This window comes from Ipomoea triloba, chromosome 1 (genome assembly GCF_003576645.1).
Source record: "Ipomoea triloba cultivar NCNSP0323 chromosome 1, ASM357664v1".
Taxonomy (NCBI): domain Eukaryota; kingdom Viridiplantae; phylum Streptophyta; class Magnoliopsida; order Solanales; family Convolvulaceae; genus Ipomoea; species Ipomoea triloba.
The window spans coordinates 13,021,570-13,034,969 of record NC_044916.1 but is presented as its reverse complement, the minus strand read 5'-3'; the positions used below and the strand labels follow the sequence as shown (position 1 = coordinate 13,034,969).

At 32.4% G+C, this 13,400-nt stretch overlaps 1 protein-coding gene across 1 annotated transcript; it reads right to left on the bottom strand.

The window, feature by feature from the left end:
• Positions 1-6,487: 6,487 nt before the first annotated feature.
• Positions 6,488-7,264, bottom strand: LOC115997516 (transcription repressor OFP6-like). The gene has a single exon (XM_031237088.1). It carries the CDS (start codon positions 7,194-7,196, stop codon positions 6,651-6,653), a length of 546 nt encoding a protein of 181 aa, XP_031092948.1. The 5' UTR covers positions 7,197-7,264; the 3' UTR covers positions 6,488-6,650.
• Between the last annotated feature and the right edge of the window lie 6,136 nt (positions 7,265-13,400).

The following is a 13,400-nucleotide window of genomic DNA, read 5'->3' as shown; positions in this document are numbered from 1 at the left end:
TGGACTACTGGAGGCTTGGAGGCTGGATCTGTGCTGCTGACCTGCTGTGATTTAAATGTTTAATTGCTCTTTGTGAATTGTGAATGAGTGAATGACAGTTGTAATTTGATTTGTATTTTGGTGTAATTAAATTTTTGTGAATGATTAAGATTTTAGAGTCTTAGTCTCTTAGACATTTCACTATATCAGTTTCAGATGTAATTTTGTGTGTATTTTAGTTTTTTGAGGTTTGGTTGTTTGGAGTTTGGACTAAAATTCTAATAGGAATTTAGTTTTTGCATTAATTTTTTTTTATCAACCCGACTAAACCGACGGTTAGTCGGATGTCGGTCGGAGATCAAAATCTCCAAAACCGACGGGTTTCATCATTTTTTTAAACGGTTTGGGGTTACAAATCTAAAACCGAAATCCGATCGGTTGTAGCCTCCGACCACCCGAACCGTCCGAACCCGACCGCTGCACAGCCCTACTCTTAGTTGTAGGTGGATCTCTCTTACCACCTGGGCTGGGGTCACCCCTTAAGTAGGCTATTTTATTTCTCTCTTCTGATAGTGGATTGACTGGGTGGCTTAACTTGACAAAATAACTTAGACATTTATTGCTAAATACTTTGCGGTTTTCTCGCACAAAGTGCATCTCCAATATAGGAAGTCATGGATGGGTTTGGGGTTCAGCGAAGTACAGTACTACATTTTTGTTTCTAGTGTTTCTAGTTTTTGGAAAGGGGAAAGGAGTTTCTCCACACGAAATTGGTTTTCGTTGGAGACTAGTTCAAACTGAAGCCTTTTTTTTTTTTTTTTTTTTTTTNTTTTTTTTTTTTTTTTTTTTTTTTAAATGAAACCGTTGTTCAGTCAATGTTTATGGAATCAATGTTTAATTATACAATTTTGTTTGTTTTTTTAGAAAATAACCAAACACACCAAAATAATTTTATGAAATGCAACCAAACACAAACAAAAATATTTTTTGAAAATCAAAAAAACATTTTTCAAAAATCATTTTCCTTATTTCCAAACACACCCTAAGTGAGTGAATGTGATTTTTATACTAAAATGTCATGAGTTTGATGCTTATCAACACTCTCTCAATAAAAATTTCACTCGTTATAAATAAAAAAACAACAAAAAAAAAAACGAAGTAATTAATAAAAACAACAACAAATTTTAAGTATGAAATTTATATCTAAAAATAAAAATAAAATATATTCATACCTTTATAAATCATTTATAAATAACTAACCATATACGATTATTTTTACCCAAAACTAATTAAAAAAAATTAACATAATAGTGAAGTCATTTTCAATGATTTTGCGTGCACGATGGAATGCAAAAATAGTTAATTTATATTTTTGTTAATGAGTACAAGGCACGAATGCACGATGCCACGATCTCATAGTGAAATTAATTAAAAGAAAATTACAGTTTCAAGTTTCAATTCTTTAATAATTGTGTATATTAAAATTAGGTCCGCCCCCTTAATTATAAATTACGCATATTTGGATCCTTAATTATGTTTTCAAATATAGATATCATCCCTTATTTACAAAATCAACACATTTGGTTCCTTAATTATTATTTTTGAGTGACGATGAAAACTTACAACCACTGTGTAGTGAGTAAATCTCGTCTTATACTTTATCGATACTGACCTAGCCGACAAAAGATCACAAGGAGATAAACCAACCAATGTTGTCTATAGCTGACTGACTCAAACCAAGAAAGCTAATAAGATTCTCCAGTTGATAGTCGAACTTGGAAGCTCATTAATTATTTCTTAGTTGTAGATATGAGGGTGTTTGGTAAATAGCTTTTACTTGATTGGGTTAGTGAGTTTGACTAGTTGATGATAACATTAGCTGATTGTAGAAAAAATGTTTGGTAAATTAGCTGATAGCTAATTACATGCAAAATGACTTTCTCTAAAAGTTAATCGAAAAAGTTGTTATGAACAATTTTTTTTTTAATTTTAGCGTTTTGGAGCAATAAGTTGTTACAAAAAGTTAATTAATCAAACACTTATATTGATTATTTAATCAAGTCAATCAGTTAATAGTGGTCAAATAGTTAAAAATTGCTTGATAAACTAACTATGTTAGTTACTAAACAGGACCTGGTCATTTCATTTACAAATTACAATACAACTAAGGGTTCAACTAACCGAGAGTAAGAAACTAAGGGTGTGTTTGGTTCATGTGTTTAGCTATCAGGAATGAAAATCGAAGTTATTATTATTGCTTGGTTGACAGGTTTCTAGAAAACTACTATGAGATTTGATTACCCCCTTAATTAGAAAACTCATTCCCTAATAAAATAAGGTTTCATTCTATTATTCCCCCTCCTAATTGGTAATTTGATTTTTAAGTTTGGATTAATGCTTTTAGATTTTTTTTGTTCATATATATTGGTACTTTGGATGTCTTTATATTAGAAAAATTGTCTTGATTTTTTGTTCTTGTATTTTTAAAACCTTTATTCACATTATACGATCATATATAAACAAACAACAATATTGATAATCATTCCAATTCCACCCTACTACCAAACATTCAAAATACTTTCACCAAAACACATTACCATTACCAAATATTTGATTCCTATTCCGATTCTCATGTGCGAACCAAACACACCCTAAGAAATTTTATTGTTCTATTGTTAATTGAACGATGTATTAAAGGAGAAAGAAGAAAAATGTCTTATGCAAAATTAGAAAAATGTGTTATGCAAAATTAGAAAAATGTGTTATGCAAAATTACTATAACATTCCTTAAAGTTATATTAAAAGGGAATTTATTTGCTTTATAAATAGCATGGCCATATCTACCACTAAAAAGATAATTAAGGGGTCAAATATGTTCATCTTATAATTTAGGGACTATATTTCAATACCTAAAATAATTAAAAGATAAACATGTAAATATGTAATATTTATTTAATTAAATTAATGAGGAAAAAAAATGAACGGATATTCAGATTCACCATATATGCAATGCATGCAAATGCAAGTTTATTACACCATGTCTTTTTAATATGATTTATTTTTATTTTTATTTTTAAAACCCTAATGCTGCCTCCCTTTTCTCTCTAAAACCAAACGCCTTTCTCTGCTGCTCAACTTCGGCTTCCACCGCCGGCCTCCGGCCGGAGCTCTAATGGAGCTTTGAGTCAGCGGTTTTGGTCACCTTTTACGTTTGCTCTCGCTCTTCTTCCGCCCCGACCATTGTCGCAGCTCTATCCGCCTCCGACCACCGCCACAGATCTTCTTCTTCCGTTTTTTTTTCCCTTTGAATAAAATAATAGTAGGTAGGTATTGGAGTTTGTGTTGGTAGTCTTGAACTCCCAACCCTACTTTGACTTTACCCACTTTTTATTTTCTCTATTATTGTGTTTTTCTCTCGTTACTTTCACGAGCTTTTCATCATTTTCATTAGCATAAATTGTTTAGTTTGGTTTCGGCAAGTGTTGATCTTACCCTGGGCGAGCAAAAAAGAATGATGACGAAGACCCAGATCTTTGATGAAGGTTTAAGCTCCCTGAAGGAACATAGCTTCCTAGTTATGAAACAGTCTGCGATTCAAGTTTTCTATAGCATAGTTAGAAAAGTTGTTTCTATGTTTGACTGTAAGGAATGGTTTACCATTTCATTGATCGTTGATGTAAACGTTTTATGTTATGAATTAATGGAATAGCTACGTTTTCTTTAAAAAAAATATATGATTTATTTTTAGACGATTTTTATCTATCAGAAAATAGTGAATTTTCAAATAGAATATGTTGGATTTCCTTATCCAATAAGAACAATTGCAGGAAGGGTAGTATTAGGCATGGTACAACACAACGAACATAGCCTTGTGGCTTTAGTCGATAAATGATCACAATAAGATAAATCAATTTAGGTTGTCATCATAATTGACTGGTCCAAAACAAGAAAACCAATAGACCACTTTTACTGAGAATTGAATTTGTAATATAGTGATTATCAAGCCAACAAGCTAACCATCTATCTAGGGTTACCGGGACAACACAAATTTTGCTTTCATGATTTCTTGCAACATGCAATGGACCCATTATAGTTCATTGATGTCTACAATCCTTTGCATCTCCCTCTCTAATGTTCAAATTATAATCCCACCTTTCTCTCTTTACCCCTCTCTCTCTCTCTCTCCTTGTCTTCGCTTTTATTCAGTTTTCTACTTAGATATATAACAAGTTTAGAACTTCAAACAAAAGATGGTTTTCCTGTCTAAACTTGGTCTGTGATTCTTCCTATACTCATTACTCTTTGTAGTACTAATAAAGTTTGCCGAGACGTTAGGATAAACAATTCTGGTCAAATTAAAGTGAGACTTTGTTTGTTTGTTTTTTTATTGTGTGTGTGTTTTTTTTTTTTTTTCATTTGTATTGCCTTGTTTCTTTTTCGTTTCTTTTGATGATATGATGAGGAGTAAAAATTCAACTGCAGTTATTTCAAATGATAAATACTCCCTTTCAAAAAAAATGATAAAATACTCATATTTCATGAATACAATCATTAAATTAAAACCAAAATTATGATTATAATAATCATAGACAATACCTATAAGGCTATAAATAAATTGGAGTAAAATATTTTAGAGAAAATCATAGTTTTAATCATTCAATTGTTGCTCTTTATACAATTTAATCGCTTATTGTCATCAATATTTTTGAAAGCCGACCAGTCATTCAATTATTGTTCTAAACGTTGTCAATTTGGTCCTTTTGGGATAAGAGACGGAAGATAAACTTTAGTTCATTTTATGGTTTTGCTTGAGTTTTTTTTTCTTTTAGGTGGAATTTCACATGAAACTCGCAATTTTCTTTCATAATCCAACTTATATACTACTAAAAGTAAGATTTTTCAATTATCGTTATACAAAGGTACGATGATGTCTCAATTGATATTGCTACTATTGTTGAGCAACCTTAACTCTAATATAAACTTAGACTGTATTGCACAACTGTACTCGATAACTTCCCTCAATTTTAATTTTTTTTAATACTTCGTTCTGGCCTTCTTATTTTGTGAAGATTATTATTTTATTATTATTATTATTATTATTATTATTATTATTATTATTCACTTTTTGTGAAGAAAAATAAAATTTTAATATATAAATTATTTTTTTAAATCAATCAAAGTATATCAATTGGAAAAGAAATGTAAAATATATATAGTATAACTCTTGTGGTGTGAACTTGCTCTCTAATGTGAAATAATAGCATTGGAAGTCATCATATATGGGGCCATACCCCACAACCAATATTAATTATCTGATGTGATGATGCCATGCACAAGAGATATAAATTTTTTATTAGAGTCTTCGAGATTAACTTACCTATACATGCAATAATTTTCTTTTAAAAAAAGGGAATTGGATGGATTAACAACTTTATTGGTTTAAAAAAAAAAAGAAAAAAAGAGAAGACATTATTATCTTCTTAGCCAACAATGAATACAAACGTTAAAAACCTGAGTAGTTTTATCAAAAAAATTTACGGTTGATGATACGATGGTCTATTATTATTGTTTAAAAAAATTCTTACTAAATTTGTTTTTATTTACAACTAATCACTTGTTAATATTTGGTTTTCAAAATAAATAAATAAATAAATCACTTGTTAATATTTGATATAGGCTGTAGTTCTCACGACATTGAAGCGCATTAAAGAACATGTCTCCTAATTACCTTCTTTATTAATTATTATTGCTTTTTCTTTTTTCTTTTTTCAAATCCCAACGTCTCACTTTCCCCGCCAATGAGAACTATAGCTAGAAACCCGGAAAGGATTTTGACCAAAAAAAAAAAAAAAACTCAAACAAGAGATAAGATTATATATTTCCGTGATATCATATACTCCCTCCATCTTTAGAACATATAATTCATGCCCTCGTAAATAGCTTAACTGGTCACATGAGTGAAGTTTGGGAAAAGAGACCAGTGATCGAGTCTCAAAATCGGAATTATAATAAAAGAAATAGAGTTAATTACTGAAATGGTCTGTTGAGTATAGCAAAATTACTAAATTAGTCCTTGACTATTTTTTGACCAATTAAGTCCCTAGACCAAATTTGTAATTTTGCTATAGTTAAGGGACCATTTTGGTCATCACATGCACCATTTTCTCTGAAAAGTTAATTACTGAAATGGTCCCTTAACTGCAGTGAAATTATCAATTTGATCTCGAGTTAACGGATATCTAACAACAAAACAAACGAATGACTAAATTGTTTAATATTTTTAAAGTTGAGCAACTTAATTGGTAAAAAAAAAAAAAATAGTCAAGGACCAAATTTGTAATTTCATTATAGTAAAAGATCATTTTAGTAATTAACTCAAAGAAAATTTCTCTCTCTAACACAAGTAAAAATATAATCTAGTGCCATTAAATTGCAATTTCACAGCATTTTTCATCGCCAACATATTTTTAAGCTAGTAAAAAAGCTGTGAGATTTGAACTGAAATTAATTAGATAAAACACATTATACTTATATTTATATATTCCTATTAATATATCACTCAAATTAATCAAAATACATTAAGGGGTCCACATTTGTATACTCCACCGGCTACTCAACCCAAAACAGAAAAGTTAGTAGACGACTAACGATACGGGCGTCACGTGCCTCACCTAAAAGTCACGTGATGCACACTCTTTCCCTCCTCCTCCTCCTTCCACCGCCGCCGCCGGCGGAGGCTGCCTCGCCGAGAAAATCCCGTACCAGATTTCGGTGAACGCTCGGACGATGATGCCGTGATAGTAAGGGGAATTGAGCTGCAAGAAGCAATTGAGGAGGACCTTGAGGTCGTCCTTGGAGTAAATGTTTCTCTCCAGGATCATCTGAAGCATGGACTGCCGGAAATCGAGGTAGGGGTCGCTGGAGTCCTTCTCCACGGCCACGCCCTCGCCGTCGATCCTCCCGAAGCCCTGCACCGCCTTCAGGGCCCTGATATCGGAGTCGCCGGAGGAGAAGGTGGTTGCTGACCTTTCCACCGAACTGGAAGAGCAGTGGTTGGGGTCGCCGCGGAATTTGGAATGGTGGCGGCGGCGGCGGCGGCGGTGCAGCGGTTTTGGTTGGAAAACGGTGGAGTCTTTGGGCCTGGAACAGCTGCTGCTGCAGCCTAGTTTCACGGTGATATTGCTGAGTATAATCTTCTTTTTATGGGTCGACGACATTGTATTGTTGTAGAATGAAATAATGAAGGTGAGAAGCTTAGAAGCAAGGTATGCTAGCTAGTATATATATATACAAGGAAATTCATTTCTTTATGCTATAGTGTATATACATATATACATATATATATATATATATATATTATAGGGATACTGGATATGGTTCAAATATGTATTCTGACTATACATAAAATTGTAATTAGGTCATTGAACTAAAAATATTATAATTAAGTCCTTGAATAACATAAAATTATACCATTGAACCAAAAGTAATATGTTTACTCATTGAATGCTGATGTGACGGTTATCAAAATTTTTAATTTTATTTTAATAATTTTAAATACTTGAAAAAACAAAAAAAAAAAAAAAAAAACTCCACCCTTCCCCAACCTTCGTCTTAGGCAACCCAGAGACGAAGGTCGGGGAGGGGTGGGGTTTTCTTAATTTTTTTTAAGTTGGTATTTAAAATTATTAAAATAAAGTTTAAAAATTTCACTTTTAATCAGGTAAATAACTGTGTCACCAATCAATAGGTGAATATGTCACTTTTGGTTCAATTACATGATTTTGTGTTGTTCAAGAATTTAATTATAATTTTTTTTTTAGTTCGATGAGCAATTTCGTATGTAGTTTGATGTCTTATTTGACATTTTTTCGTATATTATATACATATACGCATCAAAGTGGCTGAAAAATATTAATTCTATTTTTGAATGTATATATTCTTTATCACATGATCTGAATTAATTGGATCTAAATTAATATGCGTAGAATGAGAATAGATATCTGTGTGGATGTGAACTAATTAAGTACGATCAATATTAAATTGTTATGTGATGAAGTACATTAAATTGTTATGTGACAAATACATTATAATATCCTCTATATTTTATATACTATGTAGATATTTATATATGCTAATTAAAATTCATTCCATATATAAAATTGAATATTAAAATATGTTTTCTACCAACACTTTAATTTCTAGGTCAAACCCGTTGCAACTTGCACGAGATATTCTAATTCAATTTACATTTCTTGTAAGAACTTTAAATTATTACACAAAAGTAAAGTTTATCTAATACGTACATACACAAATAATGATTGCAAATTTTTCTCGCAATAAAAACAAAGTTAAAAATCTTATAAAATGTTTCAACGGTAGGTGAGATGAGGTTTATATTTGATAGAATGCATGTAACATCATGCTTTAATTGATATCAAGTGAGATGTACTCATATATAATAATTATCTATATATACTATATAGAAATAATATTTCTCGTCCGATCACTTATGAGTTATGATGTAATAACTAATAATTGTTGGTTTGCAACATATACACCTAACTAGCTAGCTACTTGCTATTTTGAGATGTACATGTATATACGAGTATTAAAATCAAAATTCAGACTTATAGGAGTGGTTCATGAAGGTCGAAACTGTTTTTTTTTTTTTTTTTNTTTTTTTTTTTTTTTTTTTTTTTTCTTATTTTAGTCAAGTTGGTTTATGATTGGGCAAAATTAGAAATTTCATCCAATGGGGCTTAAAGCCAATGGGGCTTAAAGATTAAAAAAAATGAAATATTTTGAAAGAAAAAATTAATCGAGTAATGAGATTCAACATCTTAACTTCTATTACAACACATAGATACTTAACCATGAAAGCTACTTCATATATAAGTAATTTACATCTATATTATTTATTATATATATGTACAAGGGTTCCTATATATAAGGGGTGATGTGGGGTGGGTAAGGTGGGGTGGGACTTGGGAGAGGGGGGGGCAGCTGTCCCACTGCCCTATATTGGATCCGTCCATGGGTCCCCAAACTAGATTTCAAGTTCGACTCTATGTGGGAGTTACTTATTGGCATTTTTGGATTCAGTCGGTCAGCTAGATATGATCTATGAGAAGCCTAGATTGGTTATCTCATTGTGATCCTTTGTTGATTAGGGTCACAAGGTAAACTTTACTCTGAGTGCATTTTTAGATAGTAATTGCTGATTTTTTTTGGAGTTAATACCACAAATGGTCCTCTTACTATTGGGCTAGTACTCCTTTTAATCCCCAACTTTCAATTCGACCATAAATGGTCCTCTGACTTTTATTTTTGACCACAAATGGTCCTTTATTAAAATTTATGTTAAGTAGGTGTTAAATTTAGGGGTATTATTGTCAAATTGATATATAATGGTTATAAAATAAAAATGTTTAGAATTTATCACCAACAAGCATAATTGAAACAATTAACAAATATAAATACTCCTAAATAAAAAGACAATACACCTTATTTTCGTAATTATGCGTACAAAATGAAGATTTAATATTAGAGCTATATATATGTTTTTAATTTAACCAACATATTAAAATGGGGGAATTTTTTTTTTTTTTCAAAATCTTTGCTCCCATCATTTTCATGGTTGTTCATACATGGCCGATTAATAGTTTTCACTCTTCATTAATCGATCAAACATTTTGTTTGGGACACAACTAAAGGTTGCCACCGTTGAATTAATATAATTAATCAAAAATTACGAACATTAATCATGAATTTTTATTTAATTTGTTCATTTATTTGATTTGTTACGTCCATTTTATTTTTATATTTATTAACTTAATGTTTATTAATGTTTGAAAATAATTATGTTGTCTTATCATTCTAAAAAAGAAGTAATTATAATAATATTAATCAATTTGACGATATTACCCCTAGATTTAACACCAATTTAACAGAAATTTTAACAAGAGGACTATTTGTGGTTAAAAATGAAAGGCAGAGGACCATTTGTGGTCGAATTAAAAGTCGAGGACTAAAAAGAGTACTAGCTTAATAGTCAGAGGACCATTTGTGGTATTAACTCTTTTTTTTGTAAATCAAATATAATTGTTGTTTTTTTATGCTATGTTGCTAGATAAATTAATATACACACACTGTTAAACGGTATTACGGAATACCAATGGATTAATATAGTGGAGTAACTTGGCTTGAATTGTTGTGACAATCAACCAAATAAAACATGCAAGTTGTAAAACATAGATCTAGGATTAATTTATGGTGGTCGGGTGGTCAAAGGTCCGGTCCTGTTTTACACCATTTCGAGGAACGTAACACAACTTTTTGGGTTTTGCAAACAAATTAAAGCTATTAGCAGCCTATTATACCACCATTATATTTCTACTTTCAATTTTACTCTGATATATTTTTAGTAATGATATGATGGACAGTTTATTCTTTTTTTTTTTTTTTTTAATCTTTCTTTCTTTTGTATTCAATCATTCTAAAACTTAGTTCTTGGATTAATTTATTGTTCACGGTAAGCATTTCTGACTGCAACGGATGATTGTCAATAATACTTATGGACATCATAGATTTTAATTTTTACCATTTTTAGTGGTCTTGAATTTTTCAAAGAGTGTTATGTGAACCAAACATCTCAATTCTTTATGTGATGACATATCATTAGTCATGATGGACGGTTTACACTTTGTTTTGTTTTATTTTTTGTTTTAATTTTCATTTTCATTCGATCAATAATGAGACACAATTGACGAGAATAATACTCTCTCAATAAAAGGATCTTTATATATTTCATAGATTATAGCGTTATCATATTAGGGCTATTTGCAACCAAGGGCGTCATATGGGCCCCACAAATTTGGAGTCCAATTATATACGGAGTATATATACTAGGACATGTAAGTCTTGTTTGAGACAACCTCATTTGAGTAGAGCATTCGAAGTGGGTCGGGCAAGGCGGAGTTTGTCAAACCCTGTAATTTGGCGGGGCAAGCTAAAAAGCCCTCCAATTTGGCAGGCCTAACAAAGGCCGACCCGTTTCACCTTGCCTTAGGCCGACGGGCCATGCAAGGGTCCCGTCAATTTTAAAATTTTAAAATTTATTTAATATTAATATAAAAAAGTTAATAAATACCTACTAAAATTATTTATATAATTTAAACATCCATTAATGCATTTGTAAATTATTAAGCACAATAATTACTAAGAAAGTAATAAGTCTTAACAAATAGTCAGTATATAATGCATTAATCTATGTTATACATTATATGGTAGGAATATATTTAGTATGATCTAATGGATTCTGTGCATATTCTTAGAGATTTATTTCTGATACTTACCTTAGTTAGTATGTATATTCTTGTATAAATAGGTGTATTCTTTTGACTGAAATATATGAAAATATGGAGTTATCCATTTAACATGGTATCTGAGCTCCAAGTTTGAAAGAAAAAAAAAAGCAGAATTTTTTTTTTCTTTTTCTTCTTTCTTCTGCACTCACGGTAGAAGTTTGGGTCGGGATCTTCGCCGGCCGTTTGTTGTCACCGCTAGCACAGAGAAGTCTGCCAAGTATGAGGTCGTTCTAGGCTTAGTTTTGCCATTGGAGGTTCCGGTAACATCTTTTTGTGTTATTTTGGTTCGGTCAGTTTCCAACTGTTGCGTCGCTGGGCGTGTTGTTACCTTGTTATTTGGCGTTATGGCTGAGAATAATTCCAAATGGGTTATTGATTCAGGAGCCACGGATCATATGACAGGCAATTCTAGCCTCCTGTCTACTTTTCATTCTTCTCAAACCATTTCTCATGCCACTTTAGCTGATGGTTCCACCTCTAGGGTGCTTGGTATTGGTACTACAAATCCAACTCCTAACCTTCCGTTGTCCTCTGTTTTAAGTCTCCCCAACTTGTCTTTTAATTTGCTCTCTGTTAGTCAAATCACTCGTGCTTTGAATTGTTCTATAACATTTTTCCCTAATCACTGTTTGTTTCAGGATCTTACGAAAAAACAAATTATTGGTAAGGGACATGAGTCTGGTGGTCTCTACATTCTTGATTCACATATACCAAAAACCGTTGCCTGCGTGGGGTTGGGTACTCCCTTTGAAGCTCATTGTCGCTTGGGTCACCCTTCTTTATCTTTGTTGAAAAAGATGTGTCCGCAATTTAATCATGTGCCTTCTTTAAATTGTGAGTCTTGCCAGTTTGCTAAACATCATCGAGTTAGTTTAAGTCCTAGAGTTCATAAACGAGCAAGAGTTAGTTCATTCGGATGTCTGGGGTCCTTGTCGTGTTATGTCCAAATCTGGGTTTCAATACTTTGTTACTTTCGTTAACAACTATTCTCGTATGACTTGGTTATATTTCATGAGAAGTCGGTCTGAATTGTTTTCTCATTTTTGTGCTTTTTGTGCTGAGATAAAAACACAATTTGATATGCTTGTTTGTGTTTTGAGAAGTGATAATGCGAAGGAGTACTTTTCTGATCCCTTTTCCTCTTATATGCTTAAACATGGTATTCTACACCAATCGTCTTGTGTTGACACCTCTTCTCAAAATGGGGTTGCCGAAAGAAAAAACAGACATTTATTGGAAACTGCTCGGGCTCTCATGTTTCAAATGCAGGTTCCCAAGCATTTTTGGGCTGATGCCGTTTCTACTGCTTGTTTCTTAATCAACCATATGCCATCTTCTGTGTTACATGGAAAACCACCTTATCAATGTCTCTTCCCACAAAAGTCGGTGTTTCCTATTCCACCGAAAACATTTGGGTGTACGTGTTTTGTGAGGGATGTTCGGCCTAGTGTTACAAAGTCAGACCCAAAGTCACTAAAGTGTATTTTTATGGGATACTCACGTGTCCAAAAGGGGTATAGGTGTTACTGTCCAACTACAGGACGATATCTGGTGTCTATTGATGTAACTTTTCATGAGGATGTTCCATTTTCATCTCCTTCACCTTCTCATAATCAGGGGGAAGATGATGATGATGTTCTCATCTATACAATTACCACCACTCCCACTTCCATACCCTTTCATACCCACTACACGGCCTCCAATCACTCAGGTATATTCCCGTAAGCAACAGTCTGTTCTTCCAAAAACAGTTACCCTAACCCCGAAAACCTCTTTGGCTCCTGCTCCTATGCCGGCTTCTCCGTCGAAAGATCCAGATGACTTGCCCATTGCCCTCCGTAAAGAAAGAAGATCATGTACGTATCCTTTGTCATCTTTTGTCTCTTACACTCACTTACCTCCTACATCATGCTCTTTTCTTGCTTCTCTTGATGTCATAACCACACCTAAAACTGTCAAACAAGCCTTATCCCACTCTAGTTGGCGTAATGCTATGATTGAGGAAATGAATGCTTTAGATTTCAATGGTACGTGGAACTTGGTGGATTTACCCAT